The sequence below is a fragment of the Phyllobates terribilis genome, unplaced genomic scaffold, assembly GCF_046119375.1.
Source record: "Phyllobates terribilis strain yellow unplaced genomic scaffold, ASM4611937v1 Scaffold_9__5_contigs__length_417890890, whole genome shotgun sequence".
Lineage (NCBI taxonomy): Eukaryota > Metazoa > Chordata > Amphibia > Anura > Dendrobatidae > Phyllobates > Phyllobates terribilis.
Genome location: NW_027362769.1, coordinates 287,663,716 through 287,690,364, shown reverse-complemented (window position 1 = coordinate 287,690,364; position 26,649 = coordinate 287,663,716). Strand labels below are relative to the sequence as shown.

Here is a 26,649-nt window from a genome sequence, read left to right as displayed (position 1 = left end):
CTTTCTGTCACTGGGTAGCACATTTCACTCCAGAATGTCTTGATAGTATTGAGATTTTATTGTCTCCAGCATAAATTCAAGACACCCTGTGCCAGATGCAGTAAAGCTGCCCAAAATCATAACCAAGTCTCCTCCATGTTTCACAGTAGGTACAATGTTCTTTTCTTTCCATGCTTCATTTTTGTGTCTGTGACGAAAGAGGTGATGTGACTTGCCAAAAATTCCAATTTCATCTCATGTGTCCAAAGGATATTCTCATAGATGCTTTGTGACTTGTCAATACGCATTTTGTCCAATACCAGTCTCGCTTTTAAAGATTTGCTTTCAACAGTGGTTTTCTTCTCAGTCATCTTCCATGAAGTACACTTTGGCAAAGACAGCAATGGATTGCGGGATCTATCCCTGATGTACCTTGACCTTGGAGTTCACTTCTAATCTTTGGAAGTTGTTCTGGGCTCTTTGGCTACCATTTGTATGATCCGCCTCTTAAATTTGTCATCAATTTTCCTATCATGACTACACCCAAGGAGGTTGGCTGCAGTCCCTTAGACATTAAAGAAGTTGTCCACTACTTGGACAACCCCTTCTCATACTTCACGTTTGATAAAATTATAAAGCTTATACTCACCTCCAGTACCGCACCATTCAAGAGGAGTCGGCACTCACGTTCCCGGGCTCTCGTGTGGTTGTTATGACACCTGAGCCCGGCACCCAATCAGTGCTCGCGTCACTGTCTCCGCCTCCGGACAAAGCAAATATCAAGAGGAAGTTAGGGCTGCGGCTGCTCTCTCACTTGCTCTTGATGTTCGATTTGTCCGAAGACGAAGACAGTGATGCCAGGGCTCACGTGTCTTAACAACATCACGTGAGCCCCGTGAAAGTGAATGCCGACACCGCTGGGATGGCGTCGGTACAGGAGGTGAGTATAAGCTTTTTTATTATAACGGGGCCATTCAGATCGAGAAGGCGTTGTCCTAGTAGTGGACAACCCCTTTAATTTTCTGAATATTATGTGCAACTGTAGTAACAGAAACATCAAGCTGTTTGGAGACAGTCTTAAAGCTTGTACTCTTAAAATGTTTGTCTATAATTTTCTTTCTATTTTCCTATGACAACTCTCTCTTTAGCTTTCTTAGATCCATGTTCAGTGTGGTACACACCATGATACCAAACAGCACAGTGACCACTTTTCACCATTTAAATAGGCAGACTGATTACAAGTTTGTAGACACCTGGATGCTAATTACAGGACACACCTTAGTTTAATATATCGCTATGGTTAAATTATTTTACATCTTTTCTAGCAGAACCATCATTTTTGTCCAGGCCATTTTCATTAGTTTGTTTTTATAAATTTTTTCAGTTGAAACACAACTCAAAAGCAATGTTTGATTTTCATTAGTTGATATTCAGCAAATTTAAATTGAAAATGTATTTCAGTCACCATTGTGGGTTGTACTGTAAAAGAAGGGCACCAACAATTTTGTGCATGTCTGTATATGTATACACTACTGAACACTGAAACTCCAACAACAATGACAAGTCAGGGAATTATGGAAATCACTAGATTGATAGATATGTTAATGATATGCAAACGATATACATGTTAATGATATGCAAATGTTAAAAAATGTTAAGAAAACTTTCAAAACATCCTGATTTATTCAGTAGCGAGTATGAGTGCCACATGCAGAAATCCCCCACTTACACACCATGGCTGCTATCAATGAGGTTATTATTACCACCCAATGACATCCCAGATGTGTTCAATGGGAGATGAGGCCAGGGATACTGAAGGCCACGCAGACTGCTCAAAGTAGCACGAGCAACATGCAGCCTGGCACTGTTGTGTTAAAAATGGCTCCTGGGACACTTTAACCCCTTTTCAATGTGTAACATAATAGTACATTACTTGTCGGGTGCCAGTGTATACAGCACAAGCCGAATTCGCATTATAGCCAGGAGATGCTGGCTGTGATACACAGCCAAATTCTTTCTGTAACAGCAGTGATCAGAGCTTACTCTGATTGCTGTTGTTTAACCATTTAAATGCAGCTTTCAATCCCTGACAGCGGCATTAAAAGAGTGCGATTGCCGCATCGGCAATGTGCAGTTATTATGGGTAGCCGAGGAGTCATCATGACAAGTGGAGGACTACTGAAGGCCCCTATGGCTGCCATTTTAGTCCTCCTGTGAAGCTCAGGCTGGGCTTCATAAGAAAATGTAATTTAAATACATATTGCAGTGGTATTATTGTGTAGTAGAAGTGATGAAACAATTGTATGATCAAATCCTGTCAGAGGACTAAAAAGTAAAGTAAAAAAAAATAAAAAAAAGCAAATATAAAAATTTAGATCATCCCTTTTTCCCCCTTTAAAACCTTTAAAAATAAAGAAATACAAATGAAAATGAATACAAATCATATGGACTGGATTGGAGGTTTTACTACTACAACAACTAGGGAAAGCAGAGGCTGGTAGCATAGTCAAAGGAAGCCAGAGGTTGGCACACAAAAGTGGCAGTATGGTATAGGAGAATTAGCAGGTAGCGTAGTCAATAGGGAAGCCAGAGGTCGGAACACAACTGTGGAAGTACAGTATTGGAGGATTACACAAGAGACAGCAGTATGGTATGAGGGAGCAGCAGGTGAGAGAGCTACACTAGAGGCTGGGAGCTCAATAATCTCCCAAGGAAGGAGGTGCCAGGCCAGGTGCTCAATCAGAAAATCACAGCATGAAGCTAATAGGCAACAACGGAGTGAAGCCACTCATGAAAAACACAGGTATCTCACAGTAAACACAGTATCTGGATTAGCAGGGAACTGTCCAGAGAGCTGAATTGCTCAAGTGGAAGAGCTTCTGCCTGGTGCACAGGAGTTGCCAGGTTTGAGTTCTGACACATACAGTATTAGGGATCACCACAATCATAAAATCTATGAGAATATAAAATTAATGAAAAAACAGAATTGCTTTTTTTTGGTTGCAACACCTTCCTTAAAATATGCAGTGTAAAGTTATCAAAACGTTATATCTAGCACAAAATGATATTAGTAAAATAATCAGCATGCCACACAAATACAAGCCCTAACACAGGTCAAACAAAAGGAAAATAAAAAAGTTACGGGTCTCAAAGAAATAATTTTTTTTTATTGTGCTGCAATGTAGCTGTGACACATAGTGACCTGTGTTGTAGCCTAATTCACTGTTTAGCCCTAGCCTTATACTGACAGGCAACCTAATAGATCGTGCCTCTGTCTTTTGTTCTACGGCAGACCCGGATGTCAGTGTTAGGCCTCCTGTTGCAATTGCAGATATTGGCTCCCCACGGTAGCATTGCAGGGGGCCAATGGAGTGACAGCGGATGCAGACAGCTCACTTCCCACTGCAGCACATGTGCTAGCAGCGGGAAGCGAGCACTGTTAGAGGAAGCACCACCTTTTCACATCCTCATAGAAACTGGCACATTTTATAAGAAGGGAAAAGGCAGTGCAAGACCGGAACTGGTTAAACAATCCTGAAAATGCCATGAATAGAAATGTGGTGTGTCAGGAGAAAGAGTTTAACTGAACTGCTTAGTAAAGCGTAGAAACAGATACATTTATGATTATATATCATTAGAAACAGCATTTTTTTGGCATTTATATTACATTGTTCAGTATTAAACAATTATGATAATAAGTACTTACGACCGTTTCTTCTTCAGTAAAGTTTTAAAAGTAGAGATGAGCTCCAAATATGATGTAGGTGTTACATAATTATATCTTTGTAGCTCTGCACGAAACCTCTCAGACAAGGTAATAGTTGATGTGTGGAAACTTTTACACATGTCAATACATCCATTTCTAATTTCTTCTGACATTTCAATATCTTCTAAAAATCGTGTTGCAACAGCTTGAAGCGCATCTTCTGGCCAGGACTAGTGGAAATGTTAAAAATGGAGGAAATGAAGGAACACAAAGCTTCTGCCCAGTTAAGCACATTGAGGTCATGTACAATAGATTACATTTCAAAGATAAATATTTATATGCAGGTGAGTCAAATTCTATTACCTATTTATTAATAATGCTATGATATTGATGACCTCTCCTTGGGATAGGTCATCAATATCTGATTGATATGGGTCTGACACCTACACCTCCACCGATCAGCTGTTCCCAGTTCCAGCAGTGGACAGATGTAAACAGTGTGTGGAGCAGAGCACCACTATTCACATGAAGACTCGCTGTTCTGCAGTACCTGGTAGCGGCCACTAAATGGTGCACTGAGCTGTGGTGTCCCACTCCGTACTCTGTTTACATCCAGCCACGACTGCAGCTGATTACAGCATATCGGTGGAGAGGTCAGGGTCGCCAACTTTGCTTTTTTTTTTTATTAATTGGATAGCTTACCAAAAATCAAGGACAGGTCATATATTTTATGGAAAAACCATAATAAACCAATAAGATTATGTGATCCATGTCTACAGCCCATAATTCTGATATGTAGACATCAGCTGTATTCACTGTAAACTGTAAAATTAGGACAACATGATATTTCTTCACCTACAACTTTAGCTGCATGGCAGGACATACAGAGTTACATGGAGGGGGGTGCTGGGTGGGAGGGATTTGATAGCTGATGATGTCATCCTGTAGCTCATAGGTAGTCAGAGACTTCCAGTCTGAGCATTAGTGCTAGTACAGGACTGGTTGTCCGACTGGAGATCACATGACCCAAATGAAGTGGGGAAATGATCTGTATAGATGTAGCTCAAGTGGGGAAAAATAAATTAAACAGTGAGAATACGGATGGAGTGTAAACAGTGCGTCTGCAAGAAAATTTGTTGGAGTGATTGCGTAACTTACTAGTCACAGTTAGGGAAAGACTAATTTGATACTAATTTATTCGCTTTGCATTATAGTAAGCATTGCATGCTCAATGAGAAGAATCGAAAACCCTGTATTTAGATATAATAAATATTACCTGGAACCAGTCAATTGTACAGCAATTAACAAGCGCTGGAAATTTTCGAAGCCGGTTCCGGAATGCATCTCCAATAGGACTCATAGCAAGCACAATATGAAGCTGATCTCGACAACGGTCAATAAACAAGTTAAATAGAGAAAGGGGGCTGCCATCAGTCTGTTTAGTTTTATCCCGCTGTCTGTCGATTTGTCGCATTCTTTCACATATTTCCTGTTTTTCGTCTGGTGCAAAAAGATTTGGAACCTCCCCTGCATTGAGTAAATTGTTAATGTCTTCTAGGAAGGATTCCTTCTTAATCTGGGTATCTGTAAAAAGAAAGACACCTTGCATATCACCCTCCGTAGACCGTCGTAGAATTTGTTTCAAGTCCTCGCGCCATTCTGAAGTCCCATAACTTTTTGAAATTTCAACTTGAAAGAGTCTCTGGTCAGCCATGTGAACAGCTAATCGAGTAACAGACTGACGGCCGCTGCCACCAACACCCACAAGGAGGGCATGGCTACGAGGTTGTTTCAAAATGCGAGAGATTCTGCAGATGTGTTCAATTGCAAATCTAAACAAAACCAAATTCATTGGTTTTTTACTAATGTTGTTGAATTCTTCTAAATGACTTTCTACAACTAAACGCAACTTGTCAACATCGGTTATTTCTTTATAGTTGGTGTCTTCCCTCTTAGGATCATGAAAATCACAAAACATTAAACTACGCAAGTCATCCTCCTCCACTTTGCCGTCACTGTTGAAGTCAAGGTGTTGAAAAAGTAGATGAAAGTCTTCTCTCATGTGACTCTTCACAACCTCTTCAATATAGCTGACAAGCCAAGACTGATCAGCATTATCCACAAGGCGGTCATAGTAAACTCGAAGAACCTGATTAAAAAGAAACAAACAAACATCCCATAACACAGTAAATGTATGAACATTGCTGTTTTCTTACCTCATTTTTATCTTGTTTTAATAAGTAAGTAAATCATTTACTATTTGCAACTAGTACGTTACCAAAAAGAGAACACAAATATAAAACACACAGACACTGCAAGCATAGAGTGAACATAGCTTTAGTCAATCAGGCAGTGGCTTATTAGGATGTGTTCACACATTCTAGACTCATTATGGACAATGTTTATGGCATAAATTCATTCCATGTGTTTAAATGTGGTTGCTTGTGCAGCACATGCATGGAATTTGTACAAGTGTATAGAAAAGTAGATAGAACAGCACTCCATACACATTCCTCCAAAAGTTATACTTTATTTTTCCAGATTCAAAGAGAACACCAGTTCTGAAACATATTCACTTCTTATAATCTCACATTTTGTATCAAGGAATCTTCTTCAGGCATCATCTAAAGCAATTGAGAAGACTGTCTGGGTCTTAGTAAGAAGACATAAAAAGAGTGGTGTCCCCTGTGTCTCGGATCTCATATCAGAAAGTCCTACTCAGTCAGGGTGTCCTAGGGCAGGGTTAAAATCTAGCACTGGAGGTCCTGATTATGTGCACCTGGCTAGCTATGTCTATAGCCAAACCCTGTGTTCATTTTGAGTCAGTCAGCTGGGGGAGCTGAGCAGTCTGTGTATTGGAGCTAGAGACCTGTCAAATGTGACCTGTCATGGAGGTGAACACTTCTCTGTGGTAGTGGAGTTGAAGAGAAGCCAGTGTTGCCTGTGACAACTAATGCCCGTGGTGTGGTGTGAGCACAATCGTATTAATGTACTGTGCCTACCCTGACAAAGGGAGTGTGTGGTTTATTATACATACTGGGCTGAAGAAAAGCTGTGACATTTTGATTTTCTTATGCTGGAGAAAGAGTTTTTATTTGGATTGCAGAAAAATGCAATAAACCTTACCTTGTTTTACACCAAGACCTGTGCTAAGTAAGTGCCTACTGCTTAGCGTGAATCCCTACAGATCCAAGACTCAGTTGAGATCACTCTTTTTACGCCTTCTTACCAAAAGCCCTACAACCTTGAGAACTACTTTAGAACAAGCCTGATGAAGGATCTTTGACCTGAAACATTGATAACAAGAAATAAGCTTGTTGCACAAGCGATGTTTTATTTGTATCTAGCTATATAAAGCTTAACTTTTGGAGGCTTACATGTGTATGGACTGCTGTTCTATCTACTTTTGCATATACTGATCTCTGGATAGGTAGTGGTCGACTTTACGTGAACGTGCATCCACACTGTCCAAGTACCATGTGGGAGTTATTCTGCCTGATACCGAATTACTTGCTATTTTTACATCTGCCATAACAAATGTGCCACGTGTGTATACTGAAACACATCCCTGCCAAACTGCTTTTGTAAATCAACATCCAGAACATAGAGCTACTCTGGAATACTCAATCTATCCATGTATTACATTTAAATAACCACCATGTAATACAGAACAGACGCCTGGCCACAGGTTTCCATCTTTTATAAAGAATCAGATGTGGCCAGGAGTGGTGGAAAACCTGAATTGTCTGAATAGTTTAAGGTCCCTGTTCTTATTTTCTTCAGAAAAAGTAGATCCAAAAGACAAGACAAGAAAAAGAATCATTTGTCTATTTGAGAAAAAGTCTGTACCTCATGAACCCATAGGCGCTTAATTAGTAAAGGTGAATCCGATGTCTCAGGACGTGATAAACAGATGCCTTGAATTACACGAGAGAAATCACGTAGATTGAATAGGTAGTGAGATTTTGTTGGGGTTGGCAATAGATTCTTCATTGCTTCTTTGTACACTGCCATCGTGCTGTGTATTATTTGTGGTGTCAATACTGTATATTCACTTGGAAAGTTATACCTAACGTAGAAACAAAGAAAGACATACATTTATGAGTAATGCAAGAAGCAATTTGTTAAAGTGAATTCATGTCATTAAAATACAAATTGATTTTGTAATTTTATACTTACAAACTTTTTGAAGAAAAGGTTAACAGGTAACAATATTTCTATTATGGCCCCAATTCATCAAAGTGTTTTTGCCACAGGTTGTCAAAAAAATATGCAAATTTTGGCTTTTTCAATCCTGTTTCGCCCAGCTCTGCCAAAATGGAGGGAGCTATGGTGGGATAGGGTCGTAACATCACTGACTGATCTGTGGCAAGTCACACGAAGGTGCACGCAACTTTTCAGAGGAGCCTGATTAATGAATCGCGTACCGCTGATTCCATCACGCCTCTTCATCAAGACTGGCATGGACAACACTGGTCCTAATGATCCAGGGCCTTTGGATCTGTGAGTGCACAGTATGCTAACTGAAGGTTGAAATGGTGTTGAAAAGAACATCTGTCCGCATGCTCATTTAGGTGTAAAATAACAAACAGAGATTCACTCACTCTACCCGCGTCCAGTGATGGGTCATTGCTGCTCTCCTGGTCTCTGTTATTTGGCTGCAGCGGTCACGTCACATCCACAGCTCAACAACTCTGCCAATATAGATGGGACGAGCCACTGAGCTCAGTTTGGCTGTAGCACTGTTGAGGATTTGTCAGTTTGTTTTTCTTAAAGGTAACTGAGCCTGCGGGTAAACGTTTTTGGAAAGGGGACAAATCTTCATAGGGGTTTACCAGGCTAAAGCAAATTTTTCGTCAAGCACTGTGGCATGCCAAATCCTAACAGTGTGTAAAATACGCAATGTCAGGATTCAGCTCTGCTTGCCAGTTCAAGTGGTCGTCATGTGACCACTCATGTACGATTTGGCCCCCATATAGTAACAATGTCGCCTATCTAACCCGCATATAGTAATAATATAATTTCCCAAAGTGTGTCCTCCATAAATTAATAATGTCCCTCTAAGTGGCCCCTCTGCAAAATAGTGCTGGTACCAATGCGCCCCCTCCCCCACTGGTCTGGTTGCAGTCACCCTGACTGCAGCCGAGATTGTTATAACCCAGTCTTTGGTGCCCACTGCTGACTGCTTCTCCTGCTTTAACCTAGTTATGCCCTTGGACAGAATTCACACCCATCAGAGGTTTTTTTCTGAATTACAGCATGAAAAGAAAGTCAAATAAATAAAAAGTTTTATATTTTAGATTCCATCTTCCTCACTAAAGTTGATGAATACGTTAGGAGCACATCTGATAACCGTTTTTGGATATTCAGACTGAAGCCCCCGATGTAAAGCTGAACAGGGAAGAAAGATGGTGAGAGGCTTAGATGGCAATACCCACTTAATAGTTATAAACAGTCTGCTAAGCTATGTTCAAATCACGTTGTTGCCACACGTCAGAGGCTCTATCGGGGCTTCCATCTGCAGCCATGAACAATGGGATTCAAGGGTATATGTCGACGGGGCCACTAACTTTAATGAAGCAGATAAAGATACTTTGTGATCTGCAGTATTTACCTTTTTGAGGTGGGCACAAAAATGCAGCTGACCACGTTTTTGTGCCCACCTCAAAAAAGACGGGCACAGCTAAACATTAGGTCAGACAGAGCACAAAGTGACTCCATCTGCTTCATCAGACTCAATACGCCTGAATCCCATTGCTCAGGGCTTCAGATGAAAGACCCGATGGAGCTTCGGACGTGTTGCACAAATGACACGTGAACGCAGCCTTAGATTTTATTTTTACTGTAACTTATGCTTTCTCTAAAACATGCTATTTTTAATTTATTAGGAAAAACAAGCTTGCTCATCATTTAGGTATCCAACGCGTATTTATAGCAGCTACTGAGACATGTAAATATTCCACTTGACATTTACATTCATTAAGCAATTTCAAAATATTACAACCAGGTTGTTAAAAGTAATGAAGACACTGATTACACTGATTAAAAAAATATACTCTCATGAAAGAAAAGAGAAAAATCAAAACCTATATCAAGAAAATATACTCAATTAATGATGCTAAATAATCTGAATGTTAAACTTATTTGGAAATAAAACGTGGAAAAAATAATTTGTAAACTAAAATATACACACGGGTGTACTTTCTACTCAGAGTAGGGAATCATTGAACATTTTGATTAATTATGTAATATGAGCACTGTTCTACTTAAAATAAAGGAAAAGTCTGCTGCCACACAGACTCTATGAGCTCTACCCTTATAGATTGGGTAGAGCATTCATGAAACTCTGCCTGATCTGCCAATTACAGCTGCACAGCCCACTCTATACCCTCCTTGCCCTGGACACTTCCCTCCTTGCATAGTCCACTCTAAACCCTCCTTGCGCAGTGAACTCTATACCCTCCTTGCCCTGGACACTTCCCTCCTTGCACAGTGCACTCTATAGCCTCCTTGCCCTGGACAATTCCCTCCTTGCACAGTCCACTCTAAACCCTCCTTGCGCAGTGAACGCTATACCCTCCTTGCCCTGGACACTTTCCTCCTTGCACAGTCCACTCTAAACCCTTCTTGCCCTGGACATTTCCCTCCTTGCACAGTGCACTCTATAGCCTCCTTGCCCTGGACATTTCCCTCCTTGCACAGTCCAATCTAAACCCTCCTTGCCCTGGACACTTTCCTCCTTGCACAGTCCACTCTAAACCCTTCTTGCCCTGGACATTTCCCTCCTTGCACAGTCCACTCTAAACCCTCCTTGCCCTGGACACTTCCCTCCTTGCACAGTGCACTCTATAGCCTCCTTGCCATGGATATTTCCCTCCTTGCACTGTACACTCTAAACTCTCCTTGCCCTGGACACTTTTCTCCTTGCACTGTCCACTATAAACCCTCCTTGCCTTGGACACATTCCTCCTAGCACTGTCCACTCTAAACCCTCCTTGCCCTGGACACTTCCCTAGATGACTAAGAATAGTGGTATTAACCCTTTTTCTATCCTATAGCCCATTAAGGATTTCAACTTTACACTTTTTAGGTCCCCTTTACTGCACTACACTTTAATACCAGAGATCCTGGCAGGAGCCATTTCACTGCTAGGAATACAGGCCCCTATTCATCAAGTATTCACCAGCATTTTTCACATTGGTCTTGATGACGAGGCAAGGTGAAGTGCAAGATGCATGCCTCTTAAAGGGGTTGTCCAGGCTTGGGGCTCAAGTCAGCACTCTATGTGACTGCAGACTCGTGAATCATCACAGTGGGTGCTGTCAGGATTCTCCAGTGGCGGCGCCTCGAGCGGGCGGTCATGTGACCAAAAGTATGCGATTCGCATGATTTCGGCCACTTTACAACTAGACGTGTCCGCCCTTGCTCAATACACTTATATTGAGTGAGGCTGCACATGTCTAGTCGACATGTGACACCATGTATGAAAATAACATATGTGCAGTCATGAGCCCTTCTGTTCCCGGCACCAGAGAATCTTGATGGCATGCATATTGAGTGCTGTGAGGATTTACAAGTCTGCAGTCACATTAAGTGACTGCACATTTGATTCCCAATCCTGGACAACTCATCACTTTTCAAAGCTTTTTATGCCAGTATTCTGGTGTAAAAGCTTTGATGAATAGGGGTCACTGACTTTAACCCTATGATTACCTTAGATCTCCAGGACTGCAAACATTAAAGGGTCACGTCCTAGCTGCCCTCTAGACTGCCCCCATTGCGTTGTTAGTGATGCCATGTGCATCACTAAAAGCTATTTTCATGAAAATTGGTGGTAATATAATGATTTTATAACGTTTAATATACTTAGATCCTACCTGCCTTTTCAGTCATAGGGGCGTGCTTGTCATATTCAGTCATGGGCGGTCGCAGCATTTACTCACTGCTGGCGCCGCCCATGTATTTGAATCCTGCTCCCAGCAAGCGCTGATATTGTGGGGCGCAGGTGCACTTGTATATGTCCGGCCGCCTGCGCAGTGAGGCTGTGTGATTACCAGATTCACTGCGCATGCGCCGGGAACATAGAGGGTCATAGCGCATGCACAGTGAAGCTGTGTAGTTCGCAGCTGCACTGTGCATGCACTATGACGCTCTATTCCCCGCGCATGCACAGTGCGGCTGTGTGATTACCAGCTTCACTGCACATGCGCTATGATGGTATGTTCCCGGCGCATGCGCAGTGAAGCTGGTAATCACACAGCCTCACTGCGCAGGCGGCCAGACATCTACAAGTGAGCATGCGGCCCACAATATCAGCGCTTGCTGGGAGCAGGATTCAAATACATGGGCGGTGCCAGCAGTGAGTAAATGCTGCGACCGCCCATGACTGAATATGACAAGCACGCCCCTATGACTGAAAACGCCGGTAGAATCTAAGTATGTTAAACGTTATAAAATCATTATAGCTGCACCTATTTTCATGAAAACAGCTGGTTAGTGATGCACATTGCATCACTAACAACGCTATGGGTGCGGTGTACATAGCAACTAGGACGTGACAGGTTCTCTTTAAGCTATACACTACCATAGACCCAGAAATGTTACCATAAGCCCAAAAGCTACCCAAACCAATTAAGTGTAAGTATTTCGCTCTATAGTTATTTGATGCTGTTTTTGATCATCTGGTTCAGAAGGAACAATGCCCTGGTTCAGAACTGCTTAGCACACAATATCTACAAATAAGGAAACCTCAACATTAGGTGGTCAAAATACAAGACTATACAGTGCACAATATGGTAATGACATGGTCACACAGTGCAGTTTTAAGACATTTTATTTGAGACAAAAACAAGAGTGGATCCTGATAAATATAAAATTAAAAGCAAAACTATTTTTCTCAATTTAATACAGGTTTTGTCTAACACAAAACAAAACACATCAAAGCTGTGATAACAGTTCTAACTTCAATAAAGTTGAATCAGACTTTTCTTTATATACTCCTGATCACTTGCTCCCACGTAAAACGGGAGGACCCATGAAATGTGAAGCAGTTGTGGACGCCACTTTTTCATCTATGGTGTTTCTACACATGGCACTGTAAACAGAACTTTTAGGAATATCTCAAACTCTGTGTCAGCCCACTATGGTAAATTAGACCACTGTGGTGAATTAGGCCACTGTGGTGAATTAGGCCACTGTGGTGAATTAGGCCACTGTGGTGAATTAGGCCACTATGGTGAATTAGGCCACTATGGTGAATTAGGTCACTATGGTGAATTAGGCCACTGTGGTGAATTAGGCCACTGTGGTGAATTATGTCACTGTGGTGAATTAGGCCACTATGGTGAATTAGGCCACTGTGGTGAATTAGGTCACTGTGGTGAATTAGGCCACTGTGGTGAATTAGGCCACTGTGGTGAATTAGGCCACTATGGTGAATTAGGCCACTGTGGTGAATTAGGCCACTGTGGTGAACTAGGCCACTGTGGTGAACTAGGCCACTGTGGTGAATTAGGCCACTGTGGTGAATTAGGCCACTGTGGTGAATTAGGCCACTGTGGTGAATTAGGTCACTATGGTGCATTAGGTCACTGTGGTGAATTAGGCCACTGTGGTGAATTAGGTCACTGTGGTGAATTAGGCCACTGTGGTGAATTAGGCCACTGTGGTGAATTAGGTCACTATGGTGAATTAGGTCACTGTGGTGAATTAGGCCACTGTGGTGAATTAGGCCACTGTGGTGAATTAGGCCACTGTGGTGAATTAGGCCACTGTGGTGAATTAGGCCACTGTGGTGAATTAGGCCACTATGGTGAATTAGGTCACTATGGTGAATTAGGCCACTATGGTGAATTAGGCCACTATGGTGAATTAGGCCACTATGGTGAATTAGGCCACTGTGGTGAATTAGGCCACTGTGGTGAATTAGGCTACTGTGGTGAATTAGGCCACTGTGGTGAATTAGGCCACTGTGGTGAATTAGGCCACTGTGGTGAATTAGGCCACTGTGGTGAATTAGGTCACTGTGGTGAATTAGGTCACTGTGGTGAATTAGGCCACTGTGGTGAATTAGGTCACTGTGGTGAATTAGGCCACTGTGGTGAATTAGGCCACTGTGGTGAATTAGGCCACTATGGTGAATTAGGCCACTATGGTGAATTAGGTCACTATGGTGAATTAGGCCACTGTGGTGAATTAGGCCACTGTGGTGAATTAGGCTACTGTGGTGAATTAGGCTACTGTGGTGAATTAGGTCACTGTGGTGAATTAGGCCACTGTGGTGAATTAGGCTACTGTGGTGAATTAGGCTACTGTGGTGAATTAGGTCACTATGGTGAATTAGGCCACTGTGGTGAATTAGGCCACTGTGGTGAATTAGGTCACTGTGGTGAATTAGGCCACTATGGTGAATTAGGCCACTATGGTGAATTAGGCCACTATGGTGAATTAGGCCACTGTGGTGAATTAGGCCACTGTGGTGAATTCGGCCACTGTGGTGAATTCGGCCACTGTGGTGAATTAAGTCACTGTGGTGAATTAGGCCACTGTGGTGAATTAGGCCACTGTGGTGAATTAGGTCACTGTGGTGAATTAGGCCACTGTGGTGAATTAGGTCACTGTGGTGAATTAGGCCACTGTGGTGAATTAGGCCACTGTGGTGAATTAGGCCACTATGGTGAATTAGGCCACTATGGTGAATTAGGTCACTGTGGTGAATTAGGCCACTGTGGTGAATTAGGCCACTGTGGTGAATTAGGCTACTGTGGTGAATTAGGCTACTGTGGTGAATTAGGTCACTGTGGTGAATTAGGCCACTGTGGTGAATTAGGCTACTGTGGTGAATTAGGCTACTGTGGTGAATTAGGTCACTATGGTGAATTAGGCCACTGTGGTGAATTAGGCCACTGTGGTGAATTAGGTCACTGTGGTGAATTAGGCCACTATGGTGAATTAGGCCACTATGGTGAATTAGGCCACTATGGTGAATTAGGCCACTGTGGTGAATTCGGCCACTGTGGTGAATTCGGCCACTGTGGTGAATTCGGCCACTGTGGTGAATTAAGTCACTGTGGTGAATTAGGCCACTGTGGTGAATTAGGCCACTGTGGTGAATTAGGCCACTGTGGTGAATTAGGTCACTGTGGTGAATTAGGTCACTGTGGTGAATTAGGCCACTGTGGTGAATTATGTCACTGTGGTGAATTAGGCCACTGTGGTGAATTAGGCCACTGTGGTGAATTAGGCCACTGTGGTGAATTAGGTCACTATGGTGAATTAGGTCACTGTGGTGAATTAGGTCACTATGGTGAATTAGGCCACTGTGGTGAATTAGGCCACTGTGGTGAATTAGGCCACTGTGGTGAATTAGGCCACTGTGGTGAATTAGGCCACTATGGTGAATTAGGCCACTATGGTGAATTAGGCCACTGTGGTGAATTATGTCACTGTGGTGAATTAGGCCACTGTGGTGAATTAGGCCACTGTGGTGAATTAGGTCACTGTGGTGAATTAGGCCACTGTGGTGAATTAGGTCACTGTGGTGAATTAGGTCACTGTGGTGAATTAGGTCACTGTGGTGAATTAGGCCACTATGGTGAATTAGGTCACTATGGTGAATTAGGCCACTATGGTGAATTAGGTCACTGTGGTGAATTAGGCCACTGTGGTGAATTAGGCCACTGTGGTGAATTAGGCTACTGTGGTGAATTAGGCCACTGTGGTGAATTAGGCCACTGTGGTGAATTAGGCTACTGTGGTGAATTAGGTCACTATGGTGAATTAGGCCACTGTGGTGAATTAGGCTACTGTGGTGAATTAGGTCACTATGGTGAATTAGGCCACTATGGTGAATTAGGCCACTATGGTGAATTAGGCCACTATGGTGAATTAGGTCACTATGGTGAATTTGGCCACTGTGGTGAATTCGGCCACTGTGGTGAATTAGGTCACTGTGGTGAATTAGGTCACTGTGGTGAATTAGGCCACTGTGGTGAATTAGGCCACTGTGGTGAATTAGGTCACTGTGGTGAATTAGGTCACTATGGTGAATATGGCGACTGTTGCATTTTTATATTGTATGGACACTGATGACTGAGATGTGCTCTATCAGCTATATTGAGCATTGAGATGCGTTTTGTAGTGTGGTGCGATTTATTTGTCCAGTTAAAATTGTCTTTTTTTCTTAGTCAAAAGTAGACATAGAAGCCACTGGGAAGAGAAGGATAAGTATAATTAATGGCACTATACATATGCTCTTTTTTAAAATGAATTAATTTCTACATTAGCATTAAAAACAACGTATAAAAAGTGCAAAATGTGAACTGGGCCAACCAAAGCTGTTGTTAGGGAGAATAAGACCTCGCAGTCTTATTTTATAAAAATACATTAATCTGAAATACATTCCTTTTGTTGTTGAATTATTTGGCTATTTACCTTATGGAAAGATGCCATTCTAGTATCCTGGAGAATATAGTATACATGGAGTTGTCATCAAATTCATTTATTGTTATAGTGTTGAAATGCCTGAGGAATCTCGGGGTTATGACATTTCTTCCACCACCTAATCAGCAAGAAAATATGGTAATTTATAATAAGAACATTTCGGTGGGCTAAAGCATTAAACCAATTAACTTGCTAAATATAAGATGACAAAAATGTAACTGACAATGGACTCAAAATGTCATGGCAATTTCTATATCTTTCGAATTTTATATAATGCAGCGATATTCACCAATTTGCTAATTTATTAGTCAAGTCGTAAACTGGCTTGTAATAGCATGTGAAGCAATACTTTACAACTCACAGTCGCAGATAAATATCACAATAGCCATCATTATCTACAATATTTCACTATCAACTCTGTAATAATAGACGTTGCATTGTCATCATGCCTGAATACGGAAACAGAATATGTTTGCAATATGTATATGAGTACATGCAATAAGAATATGTATGCAACACGTAAAGCAAAACAAATTTCCATGTGAAAATAAGCACAGGGTCCGATTCATCAAGGAGTTAACAGTTATTTGTCATTAAAAAAACACGTTAAAATGACAAAATATTTATGCAACTTGAAGTTGTGCAAAAATTTCGGGATTTTTGGTGCTTTTACACGATTCCCCACCAAATGGACAAAGCTTGGATGGGACGCAATGTGGTGATGTCCGCCTGGCAAATCCAACAAAACTTACACCAATTTAGTAGCATAAATTGCACCAGAATTGTACTCCGGTACCTAAATGGAGTAACATTTTCTGGCGGAGGCGCATGGCCTTTGAATGAATTAGGAGCATCTTACTCCATCAGTGCTTTCATTAAAGGGAATCATTAAAGAGACCCGGAATCCAACGATGCCTCACTTACGGGATGCAGCAGTTGTGACACAATCAGAGATTTTAGATGTAGGATGTAGCAGAGGCGAGAAAGCTGCCCCCGTCCACACCAGGCTCTCTATGTACATATACTTCCTGCCCTTGAGAAAGCAGCCGGAGACGCCGCAAAACGTATGTCGGGCCACCGTAGACACTATCCTCCACCTCTCCCCCTGACTCCTGCTGTGCACTTTAGGTAGGTTTCTGTCTCCCATTGCACTATGTATGGACCTGTATGCACTTTAGTGTCCATGTGTTGACGCTGCTACTTTTATCCATGGGGACTTTTAGATTCATTCTGGCAGTTACACGTTTCTACAGTGGATGAGTTTTGCTTTGATCTTTTGAGCACTCTGTGTACATTCCTTCAGTCCCTGGACTGACACGTGATTTATTATCGCAATAGCCTATTTATACACATTTCTCTGGCATTTATATCTACTATAACACTATATATATACACTTTTGGCCACAGGGCATCGTGCAATTCTATTCTTACGAGTCTATCCGTGGGACTCCTGACAGGCGGCAATCTACTTACCGTACCTAGGTGCACCGTTCCATTCTGCACCACCTCTTTGTCTGTTTGTTCCACAATTTGTCTCATTATACTTAATAAATATTTGAACTTTATGAAACAAATTACTGTTGTGCACTCCTCTCTTTCATATCTCTATGTACATAGTCTAAAGACAGTGAGCTGCTTATGATAGGAGGGGGCGGAGTCACCCTTGCAAGAGGGCGCCAGCTAGTCACAGCAATGATAATGTCCTAGTGATAAAACCTTCAGTGTAACTCATCGTTGAATTCTGTATTTTAACCCCTACCTGATGCTGCCCTCAGATTACATAGCAAAAATCTGTTGACAAAATTCCCTTTAAAACTGGCATGCACAATGCCAGACACAATGAATCAGGCCCATTGTGTCAAAAAGACAGGTCCTACATACTATATAATAGATAGTTTGGTTGAATTAACCAATGTCTAACTGGTATGGATTAAGTATAACCAGACTGCCATAAATACAATGATGTTAATCTTTGTGGACTTTTAATACACCTCAGATAGCTACTGCCTGAATGCTTCTTCAGCTGATAGTTACAGATGTAGCCTTTATTAAACTCACACACAAGAAAGATATCACAATGCAGAAAGTTTAGGAGGACCCGTCACCTTGTCAAAATCTCCAGTTTTTGGACTTATTACTGCGGCTCTCCTGAGTATTCTGTTCTTTAAATCTGTCATACAGTTACAGAAATATGGGCCTTTTCATTTATTGCTAATTTTGATAATCTTTACAAGGGGGTGTGGCTCACGGGATTCTCTGGGGGCGTGTCTTTAGGCTGCTCTGCATTATTACCCAAGGTGCCACACCTTCTTGTAAAAGTCCATAACAATTAGCAGCAAATAAAAAGGCCTACGTCTCTGGGATGGTAAGGCGGATTTAAAAAAAAGCGTTACCCAGGGGAGCATCAGGATAAAACTGGCCATTTATGACCCGGTGACGGACCCTCTTTAACTCAACCCTTAACACTACAAAAGCCATGGAATTTGTAGTCAGGTGTCGAGTTACAATTTTTTTTACATCGTGATACTTTTGTCATTGTAACAAAAGACTACATGTGTTTTCCTCCAATATCCCCATAAACATGCCCGCACTGCTGAATATGGATGCTGATCTCATTGGGGAGAGTAGATAAAGCTTTGCCAGAAGAGTGTCTTCTCCAATGACAACAAAAACTGGAAGGAATGTTAAAGGGGTTGTCCGGCGTTAGGCAATTACATGCATACTGTGTGCTGTGAGGATTCTCTGGTGGTGGGAGTGACGGGTGCGTGATCGCAAGTATGCAATTAGTAGAAATGCGGTCATGTGCCGACTGGATGTACACGGCCTCACTCAATGCAAGTGAGCGACACATCTAGTCGGAATGTGGCCGAATATATGCAAATTGCGTTCCTGCGGTTATTAAAAGGCTCGTTCCCAGCACCAGAGGATCCGCGCAGTGTGCGATGTGAGGATTCACAAGTCTGCAGTCACATAGAGGAACTGCAGACTTGTACCCTAATGCCAGAAATGTATTAAACAAAAATTTGTTTTGATAAGAGCATAAAAAACCCAAACATCTGTATAATCGTGAATATTTAATAGTAACATTTACAGTACAAAGCTGAACATATTCTTGTTTTTCTGGTATGACGTGTGGGGCATGTGATCTGTGCTGTTCCCTGGCACTTCACAAGCCATTCCCTGCTCTTTCTATACTTAATTATAAAGTTATTCATTCTGTACCTAATCTATTTGCTCATGTAGCATAAAGTGTAAAGTTATGGTTTCAGTAGAACTTTACCTGCTGGTCCCATAGCGCATACGATTTGTATATCAATTAACTTGATCATGGAGCAATCTTTCAGATCATACCAGTTCCAATGATCCAACCACTGGCGAAGCAATTCTACAGGAGGTTGTGCACCGTAGACTTCTCTGGCCGGCATGTTCACATCATCTACAAAAACCACCTAGAGACAAACCCGGTTATGTGAATGTTGAATATGACACACACAGCATATTTATTATCAGGAAGAGGAGTAGAAAGTTTCTAGGTTTTCTGGCTGCAAGTATCCCCACCAGACAGTGATAGGACAGGTTAGCTATACCACTCTGGTACCAGGACAACTCCAATGAATAAAGCACTGCCAATCAAATACTAAAAAATGTGAGACCTTTTTAAGATGTGGAGTAACATTGACACTAGGTATGTACTACAAGAAACACAATAAGGGCACATTCACCATATGATAACAAGGACATCAAGCTAAAAGATTTAGTATTAATGATTCATTCCTTTTTTATTAAATAAAGTAAAATAAATGAAGTAGTATCTATACACTGGTAACACGTTTGGCGTGGCAATAACCTTTCATCAGACCAGAACAGAATATAGAATTCTATATATACCAAGAAGGGGCCATTTTGTTGCTGGGAGGCATTTGAAGGACAAAGTGAGGGCTACAATCAGATTGACAGCAGGTGCAGTGATAGAGATGAGTTAATTCACAAGAGCCTGGTCCAGTGGTCATGTCGGCAGTCTGTGGTCGCCAGACAGGAGCCCCGTGAATCGCCTCCCACCTGCAGGAATCCTCAGCACTTCTCTAAGAGGCCAGACGCAACATCTTCATCGTGAAGTAACACACATATGACGTCGTGCAGAACTTACTGATCAGAAGAGGCGCTGGGGATGCTGGCAGGTAGGAGGCAGTTCACAGGGCTTCCAACTATAGGAGTGGCCACTGTGCAAGGGAGTTACATATCAATCTATCATCTCTATTAAACAATGATCATCATTGCACAAGATAAGATACATATTCACTTTACAAGATGAAATACAAACAAGTAATCCTGAGATAGGCAGCATAGGGCATCATGAATGATCAAGGTTGTCTGATCATTGTGGTGGTCAGAGATGGTGGAATACTTTGTGCAGATCAGACAGTGTTCACACGCTGTCGTCTGAGCCTGAAATCTAATTCTGTATAAAGGGGTATTAAAGGGAACCTGACTGGTCCCCCATGCCCTCCAAACCACCAGCATTTCTCTGTTCCTTTATAAACCCCCTGCCTAAAAAGCCCTTAGTGTGTGACGTATTAACAGATCTTTAAAAAAAAAGGATTTTTACAGTCCATTTTTAATATACAAATTAATCTTTTGACAAGTCAGTGGGGCGTTTTGTTTCCCCAGACTAGTTATTCCTCTCATCATGTTATTACACCCCAGTGGGAGTGATAACATGTGATTTGCATGTGTCGGCGTCAACGCTAGCTCTCTGCAAATCTCATACATGCACGCGACTGTCTTTCCCACAGGTCTTTGCATCTCTGATGCCGGGTGTACGTTCCCTGACTTCAGAGGCACATTGTGCATGTCCAGAAGCAAAGAAGAAGCTTGATCTTCAGATCCTCAGTTGACGTTAAGCTTCTTCTTTACTTCTGGACAGGCACAGTGCACCGCTGAAGTCAGGGAGCATACACCCGACATCAGAGGCGCAAAGACCTGTGGGAAAGAAAGTCGCCTGCATGTGTGAGTTTTGCAGGGAGATGGTGATGACGCCGACACATGCAAATCATGTTATTACCCTCCCATGTGTGTGATAACATGCAGAGAGGAATGACTAGTCTGGGGAAACACATGCCCCATCAACCAGTCAAAGGAATAATTTGCATATTGGAAATGGACTTAAGTAATACTTTTTTTAAAGATCTGCTAATATGTCGAACACTATAACAGGCTTGTTAGGCAGGGTGTCTATAAAAGAATAGAGACTGCTGGTGATTTGTCGGCTATTGGGGACCTGTCAGGTTCCCTTTAACAGTGGTGACATAACTGGCCAATAAGTGAATAGCCTTCCAGGTTACCACTGTGCTGAGCAAGTGACAGAATAGTCACATGGGGACATGCACCGATGTAAGGTAATGTTTTACAGGAATTATGGAACCGCACATGAAATAGGAAGTATTAACAATTACATTAGGCGCTGCATACATGTCGCCTGAGTCTTTCATCTGACACATGCATTGAAAGTACTCCATGGTTTACATGCCTATGTTTCTTATTAGCTCCCTACTTAAAAAATACAGTACAATATACTTCGCTTTTCTAAACATTACAAAAGGGTACAACCAACAAAACATCTAAACATAACACAACAGAATTAGATCTGAACACGTTATATGTATAGATTCTATCATTTCTGTGGGAAAGTGATGCAAAGGGGGATGTACTTCTACTTTTAAAGGCAAGAAACCTACACTGCCCTATTACGTTACAGTGTGATACACTGAAAAAACAAAATTTGCTTGAGGTCAGATCTAAAGAAAATATAAAATGTGAATAGCGTAATACTTACTGTTTTCTTTCCGAGCGGAGGACCATAGAGTCCCTTCCTTCTTTTGTCAAGCTTGGACATGATAATGTTCTGAGTTTGAGCTGCCGTCGTCTGAGCTGAGAAGTTGATCAGCAATGGTTTGTATGTCTCTTTATCCAGGTTATTTAACAAGAAATCCTAAAAAGCAATATTTATACTGTAAACCGTTGTGTTTGTTTCTAAATACTGGAAGATAGAGACAAACACTTTTTTTGATTCTGAAAGTTGATTTTAGGAGAACTTGTCCTAAAGGGATTGTCCAAAAATTTAATAATCTATCCTTCTGTTGAACAAATAACCTGCAAACACACATATATCAAATTTAGTCCAGATTCACACAGCACACATTTTAAAGCAGTTTTCTGTGTCTTTTTATTTCCATGTGTAGGATTTGTATATGCAAAGAAATAGATTTGGTCACTGCTGTGGGATCAGAGAAGAACTCTGTATGTCTAGCATACTGATTAAGTATATAGTATCCATTCAAACTGTTCTGGACATGGGATGTACTTATTTTACTTATATATCAGTTGGATTACATTATATAAATTCCCTGCAGATTTTTGACAAGGCAAATTAGTCGATTAGAATATCTTCTGCTGTATTATAAGAAGCACATAAACCACTATGGAGACTACTGTTAAATAGCTGGTAAGTGGCAGAGCTACAGTATTAAGTGGAACTACAGTGGGGAAAAAAAGTATTTAGTCCGCCACCAATTGTGCAAGTTCTCCCACTTAAAAAGATGAGAGAGGCCTGTAATTGACATCATAGGTAGACCTCAACTATAAGAGACAAAATGAGAAAACAAATCCTGAAAATCACATTGTCTGATTTGGAAAGAATTTTTTTTCAAATTTTGGTGGAAAATAAGTATTTGGTCACCTACAAACAAGCAATATTTCTGGCTCTCACAGACCTGTAACTTCTTCTTTAAGAGGCTCCTCTGTCCTCCGCTCATTACCTGTAGTACGGGCACCTATTTGAACTTGTTATCAGTATAAAAGACACCTGTCCGCAACCTCAAACAGTCACACACCAAACTCCACTATAGTGAAGACCAAAGAGCTGTCGAAGGACACCAGAAACAAAATTGTAGCCCTGCACCAGGCTGGGAAGACAGAATCTGCAAAAGGCAAGCAGTTTGGTGTGAAGAAATCAACTGTGGGAGCAATAATTAGAAAATGGAAGACATACAAGACCACTGATAATCTCCCTCGATCTGGGGCTCCACACAAGATCTCACCCCGTGTGGTCAAAATGATCTCAAGAACGGTGAGCAAAACTCCCAGAACAACACAGGGGGGACCTAGTGAATGACCTGCAGAGAGCTGAGACCAACGTTACACAGGCTGCCATCAGTAACACACTATGCCGCCAGGGACTCAGATCCTGCAGTGCCAGACGTGTCCCCCTGCTTAAGTCATTACATGTCCGGGCAAGTCTGAAGTTTTCTGGAGAGAATTTGGATGATCCAGAAGAGTATTGGGAGAATGTCATATGGTCAGATAAAACCAAAGTAGAACTGTTTGGTAGAAACACAACTCATCGTGTTTGGAGGACAAAGAATGTTGAATTGCATCCAAAGAACACCATACCTACTGTGAAGCATGGCGGGGCAACATCATGCTTTGGGGCTGTTTATCTGCCAAGGCACCAGGACGACTGTTCCGTGTACATGAAAGAATGAATGGGGCCATTTATCGTGAGATTTTGAGTGCAAATCTCCTTCCATCAGCAAGGGCATTGAAGATGAAACGTGGCTGGGTCATTCAGCATGACAATGATACCAAGCTCACCGCCAGGGCAACAAAGGAGTGGCTTCGTAAGAAGCATTTCAAGGTCCTGGAATGGCCTAGCCAGTCTCCAGATCTAAACCCTATAGAAAACCTTTGGAGGGAGTTGAAAGTCCGTGTTGCCCAGCGACAGCCCCAAAACAACACTGCTCTAGAGGAGATCTGCATGGAGGAATGGGCCAACATACCAGCAACAGTGTGTGCCAACCTTGTGAAGAATTACAAAAAAAAGTTTGACCTCTGTCATTGCCAACAAAGGATATATAAATGATATATAACAAAGTATTGAGATGAACTTTTGTAGGTGACCAAATACTTATTTTCCACCAAAATTTGAAAAAAAATTAATTCCAAATCAGACAATGTGATTTTCAGGATTTGTTTTCTCATTTTGTCTCTCATAGTTGAAGTCTACCTATGATGTCAATTACAGGCCTCTCTCTTCTTTTTAAGTGGGAGAACTTGCACAATTGGTGGCTGACTAAATACTTTTTTCCCCTCTGTATAACTATATAAAGCTCAGCACGGGTTCTGCTGTAACACATTCAGATATCAGTGGTTAGTTCGGAGTCTACACTGATATTCCTGTGCTTACATATAGGGATAACAGGGCACTTGAAGAAGAACACAGCTCTGGACAGCGAGAGCATGATTAGGAGAACTGCTCTGGAAGCAGCTGATAGTGGGTGTCATAGAAATAATGAGCCATCTCATAGTCATAATAGTGAATACTGAAGTAAGGCTAGCACTCTGTTAACCTTTATATGACCCTTAAATGCGGCTGAGATCCTCAGACCCCCCTCTGCAAACAGGTAATTAAAGTTGGGATCTGATAGATAACAGACAGGAATTCCATCCTCAACTTGCAGAAGAATGAGGAAGGAAACAGATTTATGGCCTGTGGAGATGCCCTATGGCCCTAGCCTCCCTATTTATAGATAACTGCAAATAGACTGCTTTGTTCCCTTTCCAAATTATGAATATTTTTTTTTTATGAACAGCAAGGGTCCTACCATTATGAAAGTCATATTTTCAGAGTTGTGATGAAGTGGCAAACATAACGTCACTGGGCGGTTACGGTAACACTTCCAAATTAATATTGGGCAGATGCATGACAATAGGTACGCCTTGTTTCCTCTCTAGGGATAGATAAAATCATGATTGGAAACATGACAGTAATATCTCCAGACTGGAAACTCCAAAGGCGAAGATATCGTGGAAGTTGGGGATCCAACAATTTTCTAAGGACCAGCCACATCCCATAATTGTCTGAAGACCAGCCCTGTTATAAAGTCACCGGAGGGGAGGTATGTGAGGGTAATGTGTGTTAATAAAAGCAAATACCAAACTACAATCTTTGTCAATCCTGGGAGATACAGTTCACTGTAGTTCTCTCCGTTTCCAAAAACGAAGAGCTCCATTCCATAAAAGTCGGAGCCAACCCTGTGACATCAGGATTAGTACATTTCTTCTGTTTATCCTTTTAATTTTATGTAGCTGTATATACAGTATTGTTTTGTCCTTTTTTTGCAATATCTTTGTATATTTTTATAAACACTGCCTATTTTTTGGATTAAATCTATCAAATTTAATAGCTTCGTTCCTCTTGCTCTATAAACCGCACAACGGAAGGAATAGGCTATCTGTAACAGGTGTGTCCAATAGGCCTGTACAAACGATTGATGGTGGCAGCTAGTTTCTTTTGTTATTGTGGAGTTGGCAGTGACCATACTGGGGTACATATACATATATATATATATATATATATATATATATACAGTACAGACCAAAAGTTTGGACACACCTTTTTATTTAAAGATTTTTCTGTATTTTCATGACTATGAAAATTGTACATTCACACTGAAAGCATCAAAACTATGAATTAACACATGTGGAATTATATACTTAACAAAAAAGTGTGAAACTACTGAAAATATGTCTTATATTCTAGGTTCTTCAAAGTAGCCACCTTTTGCTTTGATGACTGCTTTGCACACTCTTGGCATTCTCTTGATGAGCTTCAAGAGGTAGTCACCGGAAATGGTTTTCACTTCACAGGTGTGCCCTGTCAGGTTTAATAAGTGGGATTTTTTGCCTTATAAATGGGGTTGGGACCATCAGTTGTGTTGTGCAGAAGTCTGGTGGATACACAGCTGATAGTCCTACTGAATAGACTGTTAGAATTTGTATCATAGCAAGAAAAAAGCAGCTAAGTAAAGAAAAACGAGTGGCCATCATTACTTTAAGAAATGAAGGTCAGTCAGTCCGAAAAATTGGGAAAACTTTGAAAGTGTCCCCAAGTGCAGTTGCAAAAACCATCAAGGGCTACAAAGAAACTGTCTCACATGAGGACCGGCCCAGAAGAGGAAGACCAAGAGTCACCTCTGCTTCTGAGGATAAGTTTATCCGAGTCACCAGCCTCAGAAATCGCAGGTTAACAGCAGCTCAGATTAGAGACCAGGTCAATGCCACACAGAGTTCTAGCAGCAGACACATCTCTACAACAACTGTTAAGAGGAGACTTTGTGCAGCAGGCCTTCATGGTAAAATAGCTGCTAGGAAACCACTGCTAAGAACAGGCAACAAGCAGAAAATACTTGTTTGGGCTAAAGAACACAAGGAATGGACATAAGACCAGTGGAAATCTGTGCTTTGGTCTGATGAGTCCAAATTTGAGATCTTTGGTTCCAACCACCGTGTCTTTGTGCGACGCAGAAAAGGTGAACGGATGGACTCTACATGCCTGGTTCCCGCCGTGAAGCATGGAGGAGGAGGTGTGATGGTGTGGTGGTGCTTTGCTGGTGACACTGTTGGGGATTTATTCAAAATTGAAGGCATACTGAACCAGCATGGCTACCACAGCATCTTACAGCGGC

The 26,649-nt window shown here is 41.6% G+C and overlaps 1 protein-coding gene across 1 annotated transcript in view; it reads right to left on the bottom strand.

Annotated features, from left to right (window-relative positions):
- The window catches only part of DNAH7 (dynein axonemal heavy chain 7), a 505,238-nt gene that overhangs the window by 181,766 nt on the left and 296,823 nt on the right, over window positions 1-26,649 (bottom strand). The window contains exons 36-41 of the mRNA XM_073647873.1: window positions 21,960-22,115; window positions 19,407-19,575; window positions 16,118-16,244; window positions 7,535-7,754; window positions 4,962-5,834; window positions 3,686-3,915 (exon numbers count right to left, since the gene is read on the bottom strand). Coding sequence (XP_073503974.1) covers window positions 3,686-3,915; window positions 4,962-5,834; window positions 7,535-7,754; window positions 16,118-16,244; window positions 19,407-19,575; window positions 21,960-22,115 — 1,775 coding nt within the window. The remainder of the gene's footprint in view (window positions 1-3,685; window positions 3,916-4,961; window positions 5,835-7,534; window positions 7,755-16,117; window positions 16,245-19,406; window positions 19,576-21,959; window positions 22,116-26,649) is intronic.